Source organism: Scophthalmus maximus, chromosome 8 (genome assembly GCF_022379125.1).
Source record: "Scophthalmus maximus strain ysfricsl-2021 chromosome 8, ASM2237912v1, whole genome shotgun sequence".
NCBI lineage: Eukaryota > Metazoa > Chordata > Actinopteri > Pleuronectiformes > Scophthalmidae > Scophthalmus > Scophthalmus maximus.
The window spans coordinates 12,982,038-13,005,575 of record NC_061522.1 but is presented as its reverse complement, the minus strand read 5'-3'; the positions used below and the strand labels follow the sequence as shown (position 1 = coordinate 13,005,575).

General features: G+C 41.4%; 2 protein-coding genes and 1 long non-coding RNA gene across 4 annotated transcripts; 1 reads left to right on the top strand and 2 right to left on the bottom strand.

The window, feature by feature from the left end:
- Positions 1-1,018: 1,018 nt before the first annotated feature.
- rnaseh2a (ribonuclease H2, subunit A) lies at positions 1,019-5,866 on the bottom strand. Of its 2 annotated transcripts, none has more exons than XM_035637006.1 (9): positions 5,750-5,866; positions 4,755-4,886; positions 4,576-4,647; positions 4,291-4,417; positions 4,117-4,204; positions 3,469-3,606; positions 2,500-2,587; positions 2,177-2,300; positions 1,019-1,398 (listed from the first exon to the last, which is right to left on the bottom strand). In XM_035637006.1, exons 2-9 carry the CDS (start codon positions 4,879-4,881, stop codon positions 1,236-1,238), a joined length of 927 nt encoding a protein of 308 aa, XP_035492899.1. In that variant the 5' UTR covers positions 4,882-4,886; positions 5,750-5,866; the 3' UTR covers positions 1,019-1,235. The 2 variants fall into 2 exon arrangements, with proteins under 2 accessions (XP_035492899.1, XP_035492900.1); XM_035637007.2 differs by having other exon boundaries at positions 4,755-4,889; positions 5,750-5,827.
- Positions 5,867-6,248: 382 nt separating this feature from the next.
- On the bottom strand, positions 6,249-11,914 carry LOC118312423 (transcription factor Sox-10-like). The gene is made up of 4 exons (XM_035637005.2): positions 11,410-11,914; positions 10,321-10,999; positions 9,649-9,917; positions 6,249-9,497 (listed from the first exon to the last, which is right to left on the bottom strand). Exons 2-4 carry the CDS (start codon positions 10,758-10,760, stop codon positions 8,716-8,718), a joined length of 1,491 nt encoding a protein of 496 aa, XP_035492898.1. The 5' UTR covers positions 10,761-10,999; positions 11,410-11,914; the 3' UTR covers positions 6,249-8,715.
- Positions 11,915-12,496: 582 nt separating this feature from the next.
- Positions 12,497-22,965, top strand: LOC118312976. Its single transcript, XR_004794358.2, has 3 exons — positions 12,497-13,186; positions 18,135-18,235; positions 22,106-22,965. It is a non-coding gene; the product is annotated as an uncharacterized LOC118312976 (long non-coding RNA).
- The last annotated feature ends 573 nt before the right edge of the window (positions 22,966-23,538 follow it).

Here is a 23,538-nt window from a genome sequence, read left to right as displayed (position 1 = left end):
TAATTGATGTCGATGTATTAGATATTAGAAAAATCTGATGTGATGTGATGTTTACAAACTGCACTCGCATTGTTGTGTGGTGCGGTCCACACCACTTGTTTGTTTTCAATTTACAGAGCCTGATGAGGCAAAAAACCTGTATTAAAGCAAAACGTATTGGACCAAAATTGCTTACTGCCCCTTTAAAGTACCAAAGGCTTGTTTTGAGTGTGAGAATCTTTCTCTTTTATTGTTTAGACAGATTCTGATATAAAACCTGATTAAATACTGTATTTTATTTTGGCAATATTCTTTTATGTTTTTAGACATTTGATAAGTTCTTTTATTCTATTTAAAAAAACATTGTACATGTCCCCCTAAAGACAGCACTTTAAAAATGATTGCTTTGACACTGCTTTACCCAGTCCTATAGCCCACAATAAATGTATATTATATGTTATGGTGTAAGTACAGTATTATGAACTTAAAAATGTCATAAATGGAGGCTTTGAAAGAGACCTTGTAATGACTTTTCAAAGAGATGATGAATGAATGTACTGTCATTTCAAGTAATTGCTTCAAAAAAATGATTAAAACAGTACATTATGTAAATTACAGTGTAGTATATACTGCATAGAATTAATATATAGTATGGATTTGGGACAACGCTCAGGATTTCAGTGTCTGTGGAACAAGCTATGCCGAGGCGCTTCCATTCTTCTACTTTTCTCAGCAGACAATTTGAAAGCACAAATTAGAGCCCCAGTAACTCATGGCATTATTTACAACTATGTTTTGAAATGTTGCTGCGAAAAAGGCCTGTTTAGCATTTGTTCTTGTCAGCCTTCAGCACATGGTTTTATTTGTGACCCATAATGATAAATCTACTACAGTGATCATGCTTTTAAAACACATGGTTTTCTTTTCATGCCACCACCAGAGAGCAGTATTGACTTTAAAGATTGGAACTTCCCAACTATGTCTTTTCTTTTCTTTGGAAGAAAATTAAAAAAAACAAGGGTTTGTCGGAAGGCAAATCTCGAGTTTTAAACATTATATTTATGTATTTTAAAAAAAACAACATACAAACAGGACAGATAAAGAAGAATTGTGATTCAAGCTTGCATTGGTGCTACAAACAGATGTTTCATCAGTCAGTTCACATCTGTACACAAAGCTAAACTGTATCACTGTATGCAAAGATTTTACGATGAGTTTATGAATTCCAGTGTGTATGGGCATGTCCTGAAATTTCTTCAGAGTGTGCTGAGGCTTTTCAGCCTTCGCTCAGTGAGGAAGCGGTGTGTCTGGTGGGTGGAGTTTTGGTCGTTACCTCCAGTTGAAGCACTTAGGAAAGACAACATGGACCTGTTGTGTTGCCGCTGTGCTGCCTTCTCCCCATCCTCCTCGTCATCATCCCTGAGGACAGATTCAACAAAACAAGACTGATTTTTACACGGCGGTTAGTGCTCGTTTCCTGAGGCAAAATAATTTGCACACACATCAAGCGAGGAAATCAAACGGGTTGTGGTTTCCCCATCTTAACACATGGACATATTCTTACTGTCATGTGAAAAAATTAAGTGCATTCCATGGAAATGTTTCTCTCTTTCAACATATATGAACAAGCAAACATTTGATTCCGGTTGAAACGGTACCTACTGGCTTTTAATAAAGGCATTTCACTCAACAAATGACACACTAAACTGACATTTTGTGTCTTTGTCACATGGAAGAAGCAAATACACCATCAAATCCATGAAACTGGTATCAGATGGTCCACATCAGTCGCACTGATAAGTACAGGTTGAACCTGTGTTGGGCACCGCTCAGACCTGACATTAACATGCATCTGGGGTGATCTGATCACAAGTGGACAGCTCTAAGCACCAAAGACGCACCAAGGACACATTGAGATCCGATCACTAGACCTGACACAATAGTTACATTATCAACTTTGAATGATACGATAACATTAACTCAATAATTGTTATTGACCTCGATGATAGCCATTGTTTTTACAAGCGTGTTTGTTGACATAAGAATGAATGACCACAACATTCCAGCCAGTCGCACTGCTTCTATCCTCATCTGCTTTGTGTCTGAAGCGCAGCTCACTAACTGCGGTATTACCATTTTTATCTGCCGTATATCAGCACTATCATTGTCATTTTAATCAAGTCTGAAGGCTAATTACCAGTGGACAGTCACTGCCTTGCTGTCCATCAGGGTTTGGGCAGTGCTCCAGCTAAATCGAACAAACTGCGGGTAACCAAACACTGGGTCCAGGAACTTCAGCAGCCACGCTTTCGTCTTGGGGTCTGAAAACACAGTAAAAGTTGGTCTCATTGACAATTTCCCCGAGTCATCGCTGTTTGTTCAATGTACAGAGCTCGACAGCTAACGGGCCGCGAGGAAATATTGGCTGAATTTTACAAAAAGTGCATTGGGTTGAAATCGCTTACTGCCCCTTTATCAAGTGATTCTCAAATATGGCTGTGATATACAGCCCTCTGTTACCATTCGGGTATCCTGAGCCATAATCTGCATCCACCTCTCCCATGTCCTCAGCAAAGTTCCAGCCTTTTACAACACGATCCCTTGCAACCTGAAAAAGATCACACAACCAAAGTAAAGCCATTGACCAAGAGATTTTGAAATATTGACATTGAGGTTTTCAGCGGCACCAATACTCAGCCCTTAGTGCTAACTTAAGGCCACTGAAGTTACAAGGAAAGGAAGCCTAGTACAATGTGCCATAGCTGCTGTGCTTTACACTTTCAGCAGGTAGGGTAACTCAGCAGTGAGCAGAAAGTGGTGCTCTTTCTATATTTATAGCACCATATTTAGCAAATTTCATGCTTCTTATCAAATTGTCTGTCTCTTGTGAAAACTCCAAAGTGTTGCCAAACATTTGATTTGTAGAAATTCAGTGGAGGGTGTAGCTCTTACTCCTCCATCTACTCTTACTCATAATTTGGAACTCGCCTTGACACGCCTCCAACTCATGCAAGTCAAAGCAAGAACTGGCCAGTAGTGGGGTTGGGAAAGCACGGAAAGCAACAGTTTAGAGAGGCAGAATCTATCTAAATATAAAAAAAAGGTCACATTTCTAAATTATGAAGGCATAGGGGCTCTACTTATAATTGTATCAAAATAGATCAGATTTTACAGATGTAAGAAAAGATGCATCCCAAGTTCATCCCAAATTGTATCCGGTGAAAACGTTTTCAGTCAGGGGACATGAATTGTGAACTTTCATGCTGGATAATCCATGTATACAATTAAAAGAAAAGGTATACATTTTGTCTTACATTTTGCTTGTCATCAACTTCCTTCCCTCATCTAAAATTTAAGGTGTGAAACTGATCAAACATTTGCTATACGATTTGGAAATGGAGGTCTACGAGCTGGGCAAAAGTAATATTTAAAGAAGTGAATGAGAAAGAAGAAAGAGGCTTTGAAAGCATCCTAATGTTCTTCACCAACCTTTGCACAGATACTTGCTGCACTGACGATGGGGAAGAGGGAGTCCGCTTTTGGCCGCACAGTCACCTCGATATCCGGGAACAGCTTGGAGAGTTTCTCCTCATACTTCTCTGCTGGGCCGACTGTGTCCACATAAACCTGCAGAACACCACGCAGATGGAAAAAAAGAAGAATACAGGGCAGAGAGAGTGAAGATAAAAGGCGGAAGACTAACATACCCAAACTAGAGATAGATCCGTCCACTAAGGAAAAACTAAAACCAGAGAACAGAAAAAGTTGTTCTTAACACGAACAATTGCTAATGCACTACCTGCAGGTTTTATCGCGCACATGGAGCACTTGGGTTACCTTATCCAGTCACCGTATTAACAATTGTAAAAATAATTTCTTAATAATTGACACAAAGAAGATAATCACCATGGCTGCCTGTAAAAGGGACATTCTAAAACATGGTGAGGATGCATGTGAAAGTTGGTGGTTTATTGCATTTTGATTGCCTGAATAAAAATGCTAAATTGTGCTCTATATGGCTGGAAGGGGCTACAATAAAACACAAGTTGCCTATATAGACATATCAGAATATTGGACCTACCTACACAACACAAAAATTAGCTTTAGATGCATTACTCATGCAAAAATCACATTTACCTCTTTGAGCTGTACTCCACTGTCCAAGGCGTACTGCACTAGACCAATCGCTGTATCATGTGAAAGAGCATTCAGGTTGTATTTTGTCCTTGAAAACAAGGCAAAGATTAAGTTATTGTGTGTGGATTTAAGTATTTAATCTCACGTGTGCATGATGACATATGTGCCAAATACCTCTGTAACATGCTGGTAGAGATGGTGTTGGGGGACAGAATCTGTAGAGCCCAGCCCACAAAATCGCTGGCTTCATCCAGTTTTTGGAAAAGGTCCTCTCTTTCTGCTTCTCTCAGGGTCTTTGAGTCTATTAAGTGAGGGATACAAAACATAATTGTAAAGACACAGCTGAGATTCTATTTACAGTGTTGCCTAATAAGTTATTTTGGAAGATTGATTAAATCTTTAAACCAAAGCCCGTGCTCTGTCATTTAAAAATAAACAAACGCAGGCCAACAGGATTACCTGCTACTTTCAAGTCCTTCAGGTCCTTCTTGTTGGAAACTGGACAGAAACATATTCCATACACCATGGGCCCTGGATCACCAAACACAAAAAGCAAACATATGTACACCACATACCCACGAGTGTTGTCACAGCAAAAGTAAATAACCAGAAAATCATATGTTAAGTGAACATCATACCCAGCACAGGGCCCCTGCCTGCCTCGTCGATACCCAGACAACAGTCTTCCACCTTGCAGACATCAGGGATCTGAGAGGCGAGCCGGCAACTGACAGAGTTGTCTGTTTCGAAGGGACCGAGATCCATGACTGCTGCTGGAAGAAGAAACACAAGCTGAAGCTTTCGGAGCAGCCCTCACCGACACTCTGTGGGTGGATCTTATCTAAAACATTATGCACGGTGTGGAGGGCGCGTCAAATCATGGCTGCAACTAACTATTATTTTCATAATCGCTTAATCTTTCGATTATTTTCTCGATTAATCCATTAGTTATTTGGTCCATAAAATTGTGAAAAATTTAAATTGTGTTTCCCAAATTCCCAGATGATTGGGATTTCTTTCACACACCAAATATATTTAGATTGTCACAGAGGGAGCAAAGAAACCAGGAAGAATTCACATTTAAGAACCGGAAATCAGAGAATTTTAAAAACTACTTACTTAAGAAGACTGAGCATGTAACAGTAACGCTTGAAGAATTTTGAGATGTTGTTCACATTTTATGTCTGTTGTGTTCACTACTTTTCATTTTCAGTCACGTTTAACATTTAACTTCCGGTCATGTTCGCTGCACTAATGACACACACACACACACGCGCACACAGACACACACACGCACGCACAGGCACAGACACACACAGACACAGACACACACACACACACACACAGACACACACACACACACACACAGGGGAGGAATAGACAGTGGCTTGCAGTAATACAATAATTGCATATGAGGAGAGTGTAGCATTTGAGGAGAGTGTAGCTCTTTCACTGTGATGTGATGTTGTAGCTAAATGCTACACACTGATACTGATGCGGTTTAAACCAGCAGCTAAACTCGTTTTGACAAGAATACGCAGGTGTTTCCAGGTCGAATGGTGACATTAGGTTGTTTTAGTTTAACGTTAAGGTAACATGTGCCCAGATAGAGCGGACATAAGGCAGCTCTTACCTGCGTGGACGGTCACTTTTATCCGCTTCGTGTTGCGTTTGTCTGCAGTTGATTTGGCGCCGCAGGAGGAAGTTCTTCTTCTTCGTCTTATTTTAAAATGTAGGCGCGATACCGCCACCACGTGGCCTGGAGTCTGACCTTCGTATTTACAGCTCACCTGGCCCATCTCGGCATCTCTCGTCTGTGCTTGACTTCATCATATTTAATTTAGGTTATGCTGCCTACAATCAAATCAATGTCTGTAGTCAAACAGTGAAAACATTTTTTAAATATATATATATATACATCGTGTTTCGTTTTCAAATTTTTAAATTGCAAAGTACCTGCAAACCAAAGTTATCAAATAATTTCATTAAAAAGTAAAAATTTTTCTCCAAAATATAGTGGAGGCCAATGTGACTTTATCTTTGACTGTATGGGATTAATGCTGGGTTTTTTCCTCAGTATTATTGACCGAATAATACAGTGGCGTAAAAAGTACAGTACACAGCAGCTAGCATTAAAAGGTTATACAGCATTGTATTTATTTATCTGGGATAATTAATTCACATTAATCAATGTGCCATTGGCCGAAGTTTCATCTGCCATCGTATTACAAACGGTCTTACCTGTAAAGAGGAAAAGTAAAAACACAATACATGAATTAAAAAGTGACAAACAGGGGCAAACATCTATGTTCTTCTATGAAATATATATTGCCATGTGGCCAAGAAGGACTGGAGCTCAGACCAAAATCAACTGAGCCTAATTCTTATTTAACTTTATTTTAATTTTCATTCCATCCAAAATTGATTCATTGAACAAAATGAATCACCCACATGGTTCTCTTAATGATTTAAATCAATTTCTCTGAGAGTAACAACACCTTAAAATTCCTAAAGCGTGGTCTTTATTTTTATTTTGTTTTTTCCATCAATAATCTATAACATTTACACCCCTGTCTGAGACTACTTTCGCTTTCTTCTCCCAAATGAATTTCATCCATACACACTTCCATGACACTTCTAACTATGTGACGTCTCGCCGCCTCCATCATTATCTTTGTTTTACATGCAGCCTCAAACACAATGTCAGGACAATGAACTTGACCTTTTGATTTTGGATGCCCTCTGAATGGGTTTTGACTGCAGCTGAGTCTGGAGGCAGCCTCAGGTGGAGAGGAGAGGGCAGCGTGAATGGAGAGCCGTGTACAAAAGTCTAAGTGTGTGCTGGTTACTGAGCTGAAATTGGCCTTGCCTCTGGCTTTTTACACCCACCCCTTCGCTCTCGTTCTGTCCCTCTCCCTCGCTGAATGGCTCTCTTTGTCTTTCTCAGTAACACGCAGTCCCCAGCCGATTAAATGTGGGGAATTAGTAGTCAATTTTAGCCCTACAACACACAAACACACTAAACAGCTTAGCTTGGTGGGGCTCTGATTTTGTTGTTATTACAGTTCACACGTCAGCAGCGTGTTTTTAATTTTATCTTTTTCACCCTTCACTTGCTAACTGCCCCGTGTGTTATCTCCACACCACCACTGCCGCATAAAATAACAAGCTTACACCGGATCTTTTTTTTTTTTATAAATAAATTGATTTAATAAATGACAGCAATAATATTTCAACATTGCTTTTCTTGTAAGGAAGCAAAAATACTCAAGTGAATGTATAGCAAACACTTTACAAATCTATCCAGAATTATACAAAATGGAAGAAGCAAAGGTGTGACACACAATTCATTATTACTTACATAAAAATAATAACTACATAGTAAGAGGGTCAGTATAAAATGATAAAGAATGCATCACTTAATAAAGGTGAAGCCTGTGGTAATGACCATTATTCACATTGCTGAAGAGGAAGAGGGCTGTTTGTGAAGAAGAAAACATGCTTTTGGCCTACATGCAGCGCAGAGCGGTCGTACATGTGATTCTAATCCTTAAGTAGGTCCCAAAGCTGGCCAATTATCTTGAGAGCTTTGGTTGAGGCTGGGTTCTTATATATTTTAACTCAGTTATTGAATCAATCAGATGTGAATTAGCATCATGTTAGGCACTTAAAAGCGAAAACAAAACAAAAAAGATGCTGAAATTTTGAATAGCTTCAGTCAATCAGGTATCCATGGTTGTACTCATCCTTTGCTACTGGCACAAAATGAATAGAATTGAGGTAAGTGTCCACGACTGAGCAATAAGCTGAAATACATCTTTAAGAGTTCTCTTTCCCTCTCTTTTTCCTATTTTCCCCTTGAATGCCTAATTGATCAGTTCAGTGAAGTCCAAAAAGGACAGAAAGGCAGACTGTGCTATCTACAAAGAAAGAAGGTTGCAACTATCCTTTTTCTGGCCACGAAAACACAACACCAGGGAGCATCCTGTTGAAACAAAAACAAAAAAACCCAAAAATCATGCTTTTTCCCAAAGCAGTGGTGCAGATGTGTGAGTGTATTATCAAATCAGTCACAATAAAGTTACACTCATAGGATATCAACAATGACAATAAACTTACTACTCATATAAAATAACACAATAACAATGGAAACATCCTTTAGTTTGGTTAATAAAATCTGATTATGTCAGTCTAAACCCAACATGTCTGGGTCACTCATCAAAATCTGTTCAGTCTCAGTGTCTCTTTCACTCGTATACCTCTTGAACACACACTTGCTGTACATCCCAACTCGTCTATTTATGATGGCACACGTTTGTTAAGGTTTATCTATTTTTGATTGGCTGTTGACCCATGACTCACACTTTATACCGTGTGAGTTTGGGCCTTTTTTTTTTCTTTTCTTTTTTACTATGTAAGGCCCCATGGATGCATCTTGCATTATATTGGCTAAAAAAGTAAAAACCTCTAATATAACATCAATATGGCATGGACACACACACGCACGCAGACTATCACATACTTGCGCGCACACACACACACACACAAACAGATCCACTCACACGCTTCCCATATTTCCCTCTGCTCAGCTGCTCTCCCTCAAGGTCTTGTGAGTGTGGTGTAAACAGGCTGCTCCCAGTGTGTGGGGCTGTGAGAGGGGGCCACGCTGGAGGGGTCTCCTATGGTAGTGTACAGAGGCCTCTGTGTAGGGCCCATGTAGGAGAAGGCTGAGTACAGCCCTGGGGCCTGGCTGGAGTGGGCGTAGTACGCCCCGGGGGCCTGGTGCTCTCCGTACTCAAACTGTGCCCTGGAAGCCAGTGAGGGGAAAGCGGAGCCATAGTGAGGGAGGCTGAGCGGGGTGTAGGTGACATGAGCGCCGGAGGAGGGAGAGGACGAGGCCTCGGCGTAGTGGCTCCCAGCCGATGACTCGCTCTTGATCTGAGCCTTGGAGGGGTCGGAGGAAGACGGAGAGGCCTGGGGCTGCTGCTGCTGTTTGGAGAGCCAGGCGGAGTGCCCACTAGCGGCGGCCAAGGCGTAGGCATAAGATGAGGCAGAGGAGCCAGCCGCAGGGACCCCGGTCGCACTCTGCGGGTGGCCGTTTGGAGGGAGGTACTGGTCAAACTCGTTCACATCAAATGGCTCGATGTTGGACATCACCTCGTGGCTGATCTCGCCGATGTCCATGGTGCCAAAGTCGATGTGGGGTTTAGCTCCTGATGATGATGGACCACCAGATGTTCCTTCAGCTCCTACCCCGAGGGCTCCCCTGGACCCCCCTGATCCTCCAGACGCTCCTGCTGCCCCATCCCTCTTTGCATCTGACAGTTTACCAGACTGGAGCTCTGTTTTTGGGGTGGTGGGGGGCGTGGGTGGGCTGTGACCTATTAGAGAGAGGAGAAGGGAGAATATGGTCAGATGAACTTTGACATGGAGTACAAAACGTTCCTTTTCATATATAGGTATCGTCTTAATTTCCTGAACAAACATCTCTTGAACTGTCAGAATATAGATCTCGTGTACAGAACCACCTACCAGCAGGGTGGTGGTGGTGATGGTGGTGGTGGTGCAGGTCACCCAGGGGAGAACCAGCACCGCCATTGTGCTCCAGATGCAGGGTCTTGTAGTGAGACTGGGAGTGGCTGGCCTCCCCTTCCCCTTGGCTATCGGACTCACTAGTCGTCAGTTTGCCGTTTTTGCGTCTCCGCGGCTGGTACTTGTACTCCGGGTAGTCCTTCTTGTGCTGTTTCCTCAGCCTCTCCGCCTCCTCAATGAATGGCCTCTTGTCGCTCTCGTTCAGCAGCCTGAGGGGGGAGAAAAAAAACAACAAGGACTTATTTAGTCTTATAGACCTTCTGGGTCAATGGAAAAGTGTTTTTCTTGAATATGTCTGTAAATGATGATTCTCTCAGTCCCGTGCGTAAAGTACATTTAGTGGGACAGCGAAGGACAATATGCGTTTTGGGTGAACATCGCTCACTATCCAACATTTCTTACAAAGTGTGTTTTTTCCGGGTCAACAATCATCCAATTTAGCTCACAATTTGCAGACGTTTACGTTTGATTTATAGCCTACACAGTTGGGTCCGAATGTGTGAGCCTGACCGCTCTGTACATTCATGTGTTTAACGCGCAGCCAGGCTGCACAGGAAATGTGCCACTGTATGGCCACACTGTTCTTTTGTGGCACAGCCTCTCCATACAGACCTCCACAGTTTGCCCAGGGTCTTGCTGAGCTCCGCGTTGTGCAGGTGGGGGTACTGATCGGCCAGTTTCCTCCGCGCCGCTTGAGCCCACACCATGAAGGCGTTCATGGGCCTCTTGACGTGGGGCTTTGCTTTGCTTCCGTTGTTTACGCGCACCGGCATTGGCACAAGTGTCCAGTCGTATCCGTCCAGCACCTGACTGACCGCTTCTCTGATACCGATCGGGAAGCGATCTTCCTCCTCCTCTGATTTGCCTCTGGATCTTCCATCCTCCCCGCTGCCGTCCGCGACACAGAGCGCGGCCAGCTGCTGCGGCGGCCCGGTCAGAGGTGAGCCCTGGCCGGGCGGCGCTCCGGGCCGAGTCGGTGACAGTGAGTGACCATCGTCTGACCCTCCGGGACTCATCTCCGCCTCGGACAGGCTGTGCTCCTCGCCCGACATTTTTCTTTTTAATTTTCAGCTAATAACAAGAAAATTCTTGGATGCAAAAGAAAGGAGTAAAAAAAATATTTAAAATTTAAAAAAAAAAGTCAATTTAACGGCTAAAATTGAACACTACGTTTGGGGTCGACGATCCAGTTAGTGCTGATTATTCTCAGGCAAAGTCATATTGCTGCGTAAAAGTGTCCAAATCCTTCCCACTGTCGGATAGAAATCCTTTTCAGCAAAAGCAGCTACACCTAAAAAACAACAACGACATACAGTATAAAAGAAACAACTTAGTAAAAGCCCACACGTTTATAATAATTTCATTTTTGTTGTGAATCTAACTTGCCCAGGTTACGGTTTATTAAAGCTGCAGGTTAAGCGTTTTAGCGGACAAAATGTGTCCCAGACTGCCTCTTAGTAGCAACAGCAGCAACAACAACAACAAAAATAATAATACAAATCATGATAATAACAAATAAATAATAATTATAATAATTCCAGAACCACCTCCAGAAAAATAGTGAAATAAAAGCTATTTTAATGCCAGACCTATTCCAGTAACAAAGAAGAAGAAAACGGCTGGCACATAAACACTGACATGAAATATACCTCTTTATCTTAATTTTGATTTTTTTTTTTTTTTTTAAATTACATAACTTACCAATTTAGATGTCCAGTGGTTCAACATGGGAGTGTGTGGCCGACTGTAGAGCCGATGAATGGCTGCTCTGTGTGGCAACACCGGAGCTTAAAGAGCGCCTTGTGAGAAGGACCGGGAGAAAAAAAAAGTGATTGAAAGTGGAAAACATTCCCAGAGAGGCAGCATTCCAGCACACTGTCGGCCCCGCCCCTACGGCACCACGCCGCGCCGCCATTGGTCTTTTAATTATCCCGCCGCTCTCTGATAGGACAGTCTTCGACACACTGTTAATGCGCGTCTGTCCGTCACTGCAACATATCCAGCGGGGAAGAGGTGAGATTTTATGTCGGAGTGTCTCAAATGAGTCCACAGTGCGTCCATTTAGAGCAGAGAGAAGGCCAGGTTTGTTGGACGTGTTGACATCCCACATCAAATAAATAAACAATCGTGAGGAGAGTTATTGCCGTGTGGTCATGTTCCTCAAAAGAAAAAGATAATCAGTTTGATTCGGGGGGGGGATCTCAATGTTTTAGTTACAGCCCTTGCGATTAAAAGTAAGTGAACCAAAATCTTGTGACATATTTTATTAGACTTTTTTATTATGAAAATAAAAGACATGGTAAGAACAGAAAAGCACGAGTTAGACCTATGTGTGAGGTCAGCGATCAATGATATCGTTAAATTGATGCTACTTAACCAATCATCTGTCCACGAAGCAATCTACAAAAGCGTTCGAATTTTCATTCAAGTACGTGAGCTGCTGTATATGAGACAGCATCAGTAAACCCTGATCCGAAAAGTAATGCAGCAGCAACATATGATGTGTTTGAGAAGAATTTGTTTCAGCTTCTTAGGCCACATCATCATATTTGAGTTGCAGATTGATCTGTAGCGGAATTAGTTTATCAATAATGAATCTAATAATCTGATTGTGTTGTTTGCTCAATAAAAACCAAGCAGGATGGAGACAGGTCACCGTTAACCCATATTTTAATATAAACATAGATGTGGCACTATGGCATCGTCTTTCTCCTTCTGTTTGTGCTTAAAGCAAGATGACTGGTGGGGGGGGGGCGACTTTTTTTTGCGTGATCATTTGTTTGTCCATAATCGGTGCTTTTAGAGCAAGGCCTTAGGAAAAGAGTCGACTTGGGCAGAGTCTGATGCTGATGCGCTCCCGGACACACACACACACACACACACACACACACACACACTCACGCGCACACTAAATGAATGCAACAATAACCCCTGTGTGTCTGTTGCCTCTCATGTCGAGGCTGGATCTCGGTTTTCTCCCTCTCTCCCTCTCCTCTCTCTTTGCTCTCTTTGTCTCCATCTCAGGTGAATCGTAGACATGTGATCAAACGCCCAAGCCTCTATCCATTAACCCTCGTCAATGAAAAAAAAATGGGGAACAAAAAGCAGTTTTGTGCTGCAAACATGGAAAAAATTGATAACAGAGAGAGATGTGTGCGTCTTTCTCCCCTTATGTCCGAGCATAGACACCAGTCGCGCACACACAGAAAATACTCTGCGGCAGACGGGACACATGGATTCTCTCTGTTTTCCTCCGCTCCGACACATTTTCTGTCATGAAACAGCCTCTGCAGCACCTGGATCTGGGCCTCGGAGGTGCAAATGGTAGGGGGCTGCGTTTGGCCATGAGGGGCTGATGGGTTGGCGAGTGTGTGCATGTGTGTGTGTGTTGGGGAGGTGCACACCTACACGCCTGCACCCCACCGACCCCCCAAAGGCAACACCACGGATCCTGCTCGAGGCCTCCGAGGCTGGTGAAGTGAGTGAGCGGAGGGATGGATGCAGTCGTTGTGCAGGGACGTGTTTGTGCAGTTGTTTGTCGGGGCTTGTACAGACCAGAGGGCTGGAGGAAGCTGTGGTTTTACGGAGAAGTGTTTATTTAGCAGCTGGATGTGCATGGCCCCCCCGGGGAGTCTGTCTGTCTGACAGGGCATGGTGGTGGTCACACTGCGTCTTGATGATGAATTAAAACCTCCCCTTAAAATGTAGTTAGTCTTTTTATTTTGCTATTTTTATTTGCTATTATTATTTGCTTTATTAGCCGGCGATGGATTGATTGTAATCTACTGGACACTGTATTAAAAACAGCCTTATATGCAGCATTATAAATTATTCTTATATTATCTAAAACATTTTCCGAGACTCAAAAATACGCGTTTGGTATCTTTATAAAGCTTGGAACTGAAGAGAATTCAACATAAGAATAACAACATGTATTTCCTTTCGCCTCACCGCGGACCTTATTTAGGCCTAAAGCCGAGTTGCGGAGGACTGGGTCCATACTTCTTCTTTATTTTTATATCCACTTGTGTTTACTGTTCCCATATCTGCTGTTACCATTCGTAGTTGTACTTCACAGTTGTGGACCCATCATATGGTTCCGTTTCATATTAGATTGCTGTTTTGTTTTTTTTTAAATATTGAAAATGAAAAGATATAAAAGATTATGGAAAACAGATTTTTTTTAATTATACAGTATGATCTGAATCAGCGTCTCTTTAAAAATATATATTAACGCGGAAACAGCAGCTTCTTATGTGGTCTCTTTTTTCTATAAATAAAGTTTTTTATTCAGGCAACTTTTTCACTTCTTACTTTTAATGTGTGTGATCAGATGTTTGCAAATAAGAAAAAAATAGTCAAACTTTTTAGAGCGTTTTTTTAGAGCCATGTCCTGAAACGTAACAATTAAAATCAAGACTTTAAATTTAAAACTAATATTTTCGTTACATTCGTGAAATAATTTAAGTCGCTTTTATTTAGAATCTGTAATAATCGAACAAAGAGACAGAGAAGCGTCGTGATCAATAGAAGGGGTTTCAAACGAAACCTCAGATATAAATGTCCTCTTAATTTCAAATTCGGTTTTATTTTCTAACATTAATGTTGTTTTAACGAATGAAATACAAAGAAAGAAAAACTTTTGTTTTATATATAGTGAATTATCAATAGTGAATTTGTCTAAATAGGCCTCAGAAAGTTTCTGAACACCTTTTCGAAGCTTGAAGTTTATTTTTGTATATAGATAACAGGCCTTATTTCGTTTTATTTACTTGTCTTTATTCTAGTTACATTTATCATGGGCTTTATTTTCATAAAATCCCGTTTCTATTTGTCATAGATGCCCGTTTGTGTTGCAGAGTTTCAGTGAAAACAATATCAGAAAATATATGAACTGCAAACAAGAAGCTGTTGAGTCCGAGGTGAAACTTGAGAAACTCAGAAAGTGCAGCCTGTATGTCAAACCGCCTCAGTTATGTGGTAAACACATGAGTTGCTGGAATTGATTCAATATAAAGGGAAAAGCAATAATAATAATGTAATGTTAGAAATATGCACCTAAATAGTTTAATATTTCATGCTTCTGTGTGAAATTCTGACCATCTGATTATTATGCACAATTTAGTCATCTTAGAAATTTTAAAGATCTATTTTTTTTAAATCACTTGATGCTCAAAAAGATTCACAAGAAGAACCACAAGGTAACAGCTGTGACAGGTTTGCTGTCACACCTTGTGCTCAAAATCTCATGTTGTCTCATTTCAAGCTCATAACTTGTCTAACGTAGCCAACTTGCTTGGAGACAGGGAAAAGGGGCAAAAAATGAGTCAACTCATGATATTACACCTGTCACCAGAATCATAATGAAGAAATATCACCTGTTCATTGGTTTATTCAATTTCACTCATGCAGATAGAAGTAAGAAAATGAGAACATCACATTTTGTTCTGAATCTAAACACACCATGCGTCTCCGCTCCTTTTTCTGTCCTGTGTGAAACCGTCATGGGCCTCGGGGCAGCTGTAACTTGTTGGAAAATAGAGCTCACATGGTTGCATCAGTCCCTGGACTAACCTGCCATGTGACTGCAGTAATGGGCCTTTCCATAGCTGCACAGACCACTGTGTCACAAGAGCCCGTTTCCTGCGGCTTCTGGTTGAGAGCGGGGAGAGGAGCGGAGGACATGGTCCCATGATCAGCACGGAGGACAAAGATCGTGATCGGCAGGGGGGTCAAAGAGTCAGCCATCAGGTTCACGCTGACACATAGGAAGGCTTTTTTAAACCGATGAAAATGATTGGCCTTTGGGGATGTGATGAGGATAGATAAGTTTATTTCTGAATATATTTTATGATTATTTCAGACAGAAAGAAAGCTAGAAAGTCGGAGAGGAAAGAAAGAGAGACAGGAAGAGAGAGCATGCCCCCCCCCCCCCCCCCCCCCCCCCCCATGCTCTGGCCTTGATTGTCATACAACTCCCAGGGGAAATTCTTGAAATCTGACGAGGGATGGAGAGAAAATGGCAAAGGGAGAGCAAAACAGAGAGATGCAGATAGTTAGTGTGTGTGTGTGTGTGTGTGTGTGTGTGTGTGTGAGAGAGAGAGAGACAGAGTGTGAGAGGGATGCAGATAAGGGAAGCATGCTCAGCGGTCAAATATTCACATGCTGGGTCACATTCTGCATTAAACTGATGTATAATTGGTGGAAAGCATTCATTCCCATGTCAATAGGCACATTGGGCCTGAAATGAATGGCGTCATTTGTTCCAGATCATGACGAACTCGACAAAAGGATCAGAAATTATGTGTCAGAAATGGCAAAGATTGGCACAGAGGCATATTTTCTCCTTTCTCGTAGCCAGAGATTTCATCACAACATGTCTCTGCTGTGAGGTTGAAAATGCCTAATTAAAATGCCTTTATCTGTAGATAGATAGATTTCCTCATACTTTGGGTTTTCTCAGTGTGTTTTGTGTGTGTGCTTGTGAAAAACACTCTTCATAAATTAGATTTGCTCTCTGGGTTTGTGCGAAAAAGCAGTTGAGGCCAGTGCCTTTTGCTTGGGGAATTCCAGCTCCAACTCTAGACTATCAATAATTCTGACCCTCATGTGACTCAAATATCTTGACTCAGACTTTCACGCAGAACGGTTCATCTCATTAACATTTCTTCCTCAAGCCACCCTCTGTGATTTAGACAGCATCCTCGAAAAGGGAGACTACATTTCTACCCCCTCAGAGGTTTTGTGGGTCAAAAGCATGGCGTGAGCATCGGCGAGTGGTTTACTGTGACTCGGTGTCATCTGAAGTACAGTATTGACACGTGGATTGAAAAATGTATGAAAAACAGGGGCTGTGTTCTAATGGCTAAAGTTCAGTGAGTGGTTGGTGAGAATGCAAGGAAATGGCTGAGAAAATCTTGCCCCTATATTAAAATGAAGCTCTGTGAATTCATCCCACCAAGGGCTGCAGGTGTTCTCTGGGTTCATCACTTGATTTATCCATCATGCATACTTTGTAAGTGGTGATGATGCAGTGACACGCCATCCGTGGGGATGAATAAAAAATGATTCTGCTATCTGACCTCTGTCACTCCTCTTTTGCCTATTTCCACCCAGTGAATTAGTGCAGCTGCACCACACTTAAATGGGTCCCCCTCTTTTTTCTCTGGGAGCGTATGTGACCGACCATGAATCCTCTCTTTGTGCTCTGTCTGCAGAGTCCCCCCCCCCCCCCCCCCCCCCCCTCCATAGTTTCTTGCCTTCTCCGTCTTTTTTATTTGGGGGAAAGAGGCTTCGGTTGCGATGGCGGCAGCACTGGTGAGGTGGTGGCAGTGGTAGCGATGGTGGTGGCGGCGGCAGGGAGGAGGAGGGGGAGGAGGGGAGCGGGTAACTTGTTGGACCACATTCCTGTGCAGCTGTGGAGGCTGGTGCAGTGTGGGGGGTGGAGGGCAGAGCAGGATCATCATTGCATTGCAGGCTATCATGAATGGCCTATTGTTCGCTGGTTTGCTGTGTCCGCATCTCTTTGCCACAACTTCGGGCCTGACTGAGACAAATGGAGGAATAGAAAATGAACAGAGAGAGATAAAGAAATTTAGCGTTGATTGGAGCACTGATGAGAACGAGAGATGAGGACAGTGGGGGGAAAATAAATAAAACAAGATTGATAGAAAGACTGGCTAAAACTCATTGACAGACCTTATATTTGTGTCTCTGAGTCAGATGCAGATGCATGTTGAAACTTCAAGTGTAATGGTGATGATGAAGATGGGGATGATGGTGACATGGACAATGGTGGCATTCATATTGTGACTCTATGACGATTTTGCCCCTCAGTCATACATGCCAGCACGCTCTTTAGTCATGCATTTAAGTCGGCTGTTTGCCTCACTTACCATTCTTCCCTGCAATGCAGCAAAAACAAAAAATCTGTATTTCTAAATGTTTCCTCACTAAGAAGTAAGAAACTGATATGGTTTCATTTGTCAGATCACATCTACTGATGCGACATTTGTACTTGAACTATTAAATATAGATCTGTGCTGCCGTTTCTGGGTCATAAAACTTATCTGGACCTATATTACTTCCATCAAACAATAAAACAAAGTGGATATGTGAAGTAAAGTAAAGAGATCGGGACCATATGGACCCAGGTGAACTCTCAGGTCAGTCATCTTTTAATATCAGAGGTTTTCTTCTGTCAGCCCCCACCTGAGTCAAGTAGTTCACTAAGAACTTATATGAGATGCTGTAGACAGCTTCATTTAAGACCTGCACACACACACACACATACACACACACACACACACACACACACACACACACACACACGTCCGAAGCTTATCCCATTTTCACCTGTTTCTGTTATGTTTTGTACAATGTGATGACCTGTCTCTTCCTGCTTTGATTTGCTGCTTTCTTTGCAGGTACTGGAGGTGGGATGAATAAGAAATAAAACCCTGTCGGAGCTCGGTTGCTGTCTCTCTACGGCCTGAGACACGCACCTGTCCGGTTTTGATGGCACCTGGTTTGTGTTGCTGCACCGTTCACACACTTCTTCACCCATGCACCCACCTACACTGCTTATCTTACTAACTATATGTGCCATCTTTTGTCGTGGCCCCGTTTGGGATTTTACATGTATTTTATTCTGATCTGTGAAATAAATGAAATGAAGTGGCATGAACCTGCCTTGCTACAGTATGTGGAACAGTGTGGCATCAAAAAAGGTGAAGCATATCTTCCTCCGTTCCTCGTGGAAAATCCTTGGTAGAAAATATCAACACTATAGAATGTGTCGAATTACATAGGAAGTAACATGGACTTTCTAAAACTACTATTTACTTGGGCTGAATGAAGCTAAATCAGGGTGCATTTTTAAGTAGCACATTAAAACGAATTTGTTTGGCTTTTCTTTATTTTCAAACTTTCATTTAGTCTTTTTTTAATTTAATTTACAAATAATCTTATCTTTCTCTACCATCTTTTTCCCTTTCTTTGTTTTAAAAAAAAGTTGAAGCACAGTTAGTCCCCCTACTGCCAAAATAAATTATTTGAATGCACTTCAATTCAAATTTTACATTTTAGCCAACCTCTGCCAAATCCCCACATAAAAAACCAACTCTGACATAACATTTTCATCAGCTGTAGTATCGTATGTGTCTGATGTGAACTGATCTAAAACCACAAGTAAAGTGATACGTTTTTTTTTTATTATTTAAAACAACATCTGTGTCTTCATTGAAAAAACTAATTTGAAATGCCATCAAGACTATTAACTCAAATAGGAATTTTATGACATTTAAAAAAAAGAAAGAACAGGATAGACAAAAAAGAGAAAGGGCAAAAGTAAAGCAGACTTTCCAGTTATGACTTCTGAACATTTAATTAGCCTGTGAACCAAAGAGAAAAGGAGAGGGCCTGAGGGGCCTGAGGAAAAGATGGCTACATGAAAGACTCGGTTGTTGTCCGAGCAGAGGGAGAGATAAAAGGCCACGAGGCAGAAAGATGGATGGGATATTTGGGAGTAGAGAGTGAGAAATATGGAGATTTATGACATTCCTTGTGTCTGTCATTTTGATTTCTTGAAAAAAAAAAGGACATGCATGAATTCGATGAACCTAATATTTCCATTTTGTGCAGTAGCAGACAAGTGTTTGTCTCATGTAAAGGACAGAAAGATTTCCAAAGAAACATACAGGGGAACTGTCCAACCAATGAGCAGATAGACAGATATTTACACAGACAGGAAATCAAAGTCAGCATAATGAATTCGACTTGGTATGTCACAAAACAAAGACAGAATTTATGAGCTCCATAAAATGTGGTTTTAATGTTGTGAAACTAGTGAGCTAAATTTGAAGTTCACATCTTAAATAGTATGAGGGTAACGCACAGTGATGTTTTTGGTATTTTGTTTTTAAAAACTTCAAAGCTATAAATTCAAGTTCAATTTTCAGAATTAGGGTAAAACTCAAAAAGTTCAAATCCAGATAATTCTGGTCCATAACAACCTGTAACAGAGTGGAAACTGAGCTGCTGGGCCCCTAATGAAGGAGTCCTCCCACTCTGTTCAGATTTGTCTCATTAATTTAGGAATATGCAACATACAAGCACAACCTGAATTAGCAAAGATTTTTCAATCTAGATTTTGATCTGGAAAACCAAACTTCAAGACCTCAAGATCGAGTAATAAAGTATAACTTACCTTTAAAAAGTACGTTGACATTTTGGAAATGTCAGTGGAGATAAAGATGAAGCTACTGCCAAGCTGGTTATCTTAGCTTAGCATAAAGTCTGGATACAGGCTACCCTGGTACCATCCAAAGGTCAGAGAATCCAACCACCAGCCTTCCGAAGTACAGAAAAATGTTATATTTTATTTGTTTGATTCATAAAAAACAAAAAACAGAGCATAAAAACAAATGGCTGTGGTTTCATGATTTAGTTATTAAGCATATTTTCCAATGGCAATGCAACCTTGCTCCAAATCACATCAATATAATGTGTCATTATCATATTTTTAAAGTATGCAAAGGATCATTTTTGTCTTAGATTGATAGCAGATAGTTAGAGAAATGACATGAAACAAAGGTCTCCAGCTAGGCACATGTCCGTTACAAACTCAGTCTCTCAGTCATCTAGGCTCAAAGAACATTCTAATCATCTTTATTTATTTCAATAATGACATTGCCAAGTTCTGCTATTAAAGCCTGGCTGTAATAAGAATACAGGATAGACAGAAATACAGATTATCAACGGACTGATGAACGGACAGACAGACAGAAGATGTTGCCCTGTGGTGCCTCCAACAGACAGACAGACGGACGGACACACAGACACACAGACACACACACACACACACACACACACACACACACACACACACACACGCACACACAAACAGACACAGGACATACTTACATACAAACAGACAGACAGACAGACATACATACATACAGACAGACATACAGACATACAGACATACAGACAGACAGACAGACAGACAGACAGACAGACAGACAGAAGATGTTTGCCCTGTGGTGCTTCCCAGCCCAGTTCAGTCAGGCCTCCTCTGCTTAGCTGAGCTGCACACAATGCTCCTCTGTCCCCCCAGCGAGCAGCTTCACAGCTCCACAACACAAAACAGCTCATTATGGAATCAAAGATCCCCCGGCCACAGCTCCCAGTGTCTAAATACTGTCCCCTGCTGAGCACACACACTGTCACTGGCTCTGGTCGCACAGCCCAAGGCCACAAACAGCCAGTTAGGCCAGAGAGGGCATACAGATATACAGCGTGTCACACACATTAAAGCGCACACACACACACACACACACACACACACACACACACACACACACACACACACACACACACACACACTTAACCCACATGAGGATGAACACACACCACCTTATTAGTTAAGATCCTAGTCAGCCATCAGCAGAGGTCACAGAGGTCCCCCAGCTGCTCTCCCTCCTGGACACTGATGACAGGGGGGTGTGACGGTCCAGTTAATTAAGCAGCATTAGAAAACAGCAGGATGGGATGACAGCAGGGAGAGGGTGGGATCACAAGAAAGGGAAACGACTTATTAGAGTGGACAGGAGACGACATCAAAGATCGGTTGATTTGATTACGGGAGAGGGATCTGATGGATGGAGTCTCCTCCCCGACTGTCAACTATGAGAAATATTTGTACCAAAATGTTCTTGCCAAGTCTTGTAAAGACATAAGAAGGCAAATAGGAGCTACCAGGTGCTGGTCATTTTCACACTGACAGACTTTGACTTTAACTATAGTCAGACTTGATAGACATCTACTTACATTACATGACACATTAAGTGTGTCAATCCTTGTCAAGGTTATTAGTCAATGGCTAGTTTCATAAACGCATGATGAAAACTTAAGAAATATCTTTGTTGACTACAGAATCATTTGGATGCTGGGAATCATCTGCATCGCTTAAGTCACTTTAACATCGGTGATGCAGGTTGTATCTCCCAAATATAACAATTTAAGGAGTAAAATATATATTAAACTCGACAGATAATCCTTTTGAATGTAGGTATGCCTTTCATGCCTTGGACATACAAATCTGTATTTTTAAGGGTTTGACTATAGCAGTATTCATGCAGAGAAAAAAAGTTTGAGTGATGTGAGCCATTTTAACTTAACTTATGATATCCCTATCATATAAGGCTCCAAAATTGGAATATTTTTATTTTTTAAATATCAAATTATTTCTACCGGTAGCTAGTCTTTCTTGCGAGTTTTATACCAATCCAGTTCCCTGATAGATAATGCTTCATGAAAAGGTCAACCGAGAACTGTGTGACATAGTGTAGCTTAAGCACTGCAGCTGACGACTGACTGACACATGTCATCTCCTCAGGGCTCTGTTGTCGTGCTGCTGACACCATCAAGTATCACAAAGCTGACGCGGCTGCTTCTCGTGTACCTGCTCTTGTAAACCTGATAATCTATAACTTTTCAATAATGTGAAAAATGTCTGAACACTTTAATGTAATAATCTCTATAACATCTGTAATAATACTCAAACAGAATAAGGATGTATAATGAGAAAGCAAGAAATATAGCTCTTTGTTTCCAAATATTATGGCTTGTGACCACATGCAGATTATCACGGTTTGTGTATTTCTTAAAGTTGTGAGCAGTGATCCCTGATGTTTTGACCCTTTTCAAACTGTTTATTGAATAACTGTTGGGAGTATAATGACGGTAAAACAAAGCGGTAATACACAATAAAGAGGAAATGATTACAAATGATAATGTCTATTGTCGTGATGTAGTGGCTCACAGGCAAACATCAAGAAAAAATGGCAGCTGGTAGTGTGTTGTTATTCTTCCTGTTCCATCAGTCTACTGCTGATGTCTTAGATTAATGTTGTGACCCCACGGTGGAGACCTTTGCATCAACCCCTCTCTAACCACAGAAATCTCAAGAGAAACCGCTCCTTTACTCCGACACAGTGTCTCAAAAACTGGTGTGAATAATGATCAGTCATTTGCTGATTTTGGCATAGGGTATAATAACAAAAATCCAACAAAGCCACAAAGTGGATGGTTTATTAATCAATTAAAAAGCATAACTTAGTACTTTGGCAATGTCACCCACTGTGGTGTCACTGTGCAACCACACGGGGGAGCCTGTGCAACAGTAATTAATGACTGGTTACTCCTAATGGTTTCTTCTTAGTATCCCTGTTATTCATCCCACAGCCTTTCACCTTTCTCCCCTGTTTGCCTTTGCGCAGCCTTGTTTGTGTGTGTTTCATCAAATTCAATTTGTGGGATTTTTGAATGGAAACACAACCAGACAGAAATAACTGTATTTGGGTCACCGAAGAGTCGTTGGCACTCTGCCACATAACTTCCAAGAAAAAAAGTGTTTGTGAGTTAGATGATGGGGTTTGCCACAGATCTCCGAGGGGCCTCAAAGCCCCAGGTACAAAATACTTAATTGACTCAACATTTGATTAGTCAAATTTGTCGGGAATTTCCATCACTGAAGTATAATATCAACTCTGAAGTTTCCTCAATCTTATAGAAATACTTGAAATCTATTTTCAAAATATAGTCAATTTTAATTGCTAATTTGCTCATTTGCTGTTAAGTGTTAACACATTGCATCTATTTTTTGTGTCAAGTACTTGTTTCAGACATTTTAAATTAGTCAAATAAACAAGTTAAGTTCAAGTTAATTTGCAGGGCACAATCTTAAACAGAGGCGAAGAGCTTCGTTGGTGAAAGTGATCACAATTCAATCTGAACATGAATGTTTGTTCTAAATGACCTGGTAATCCA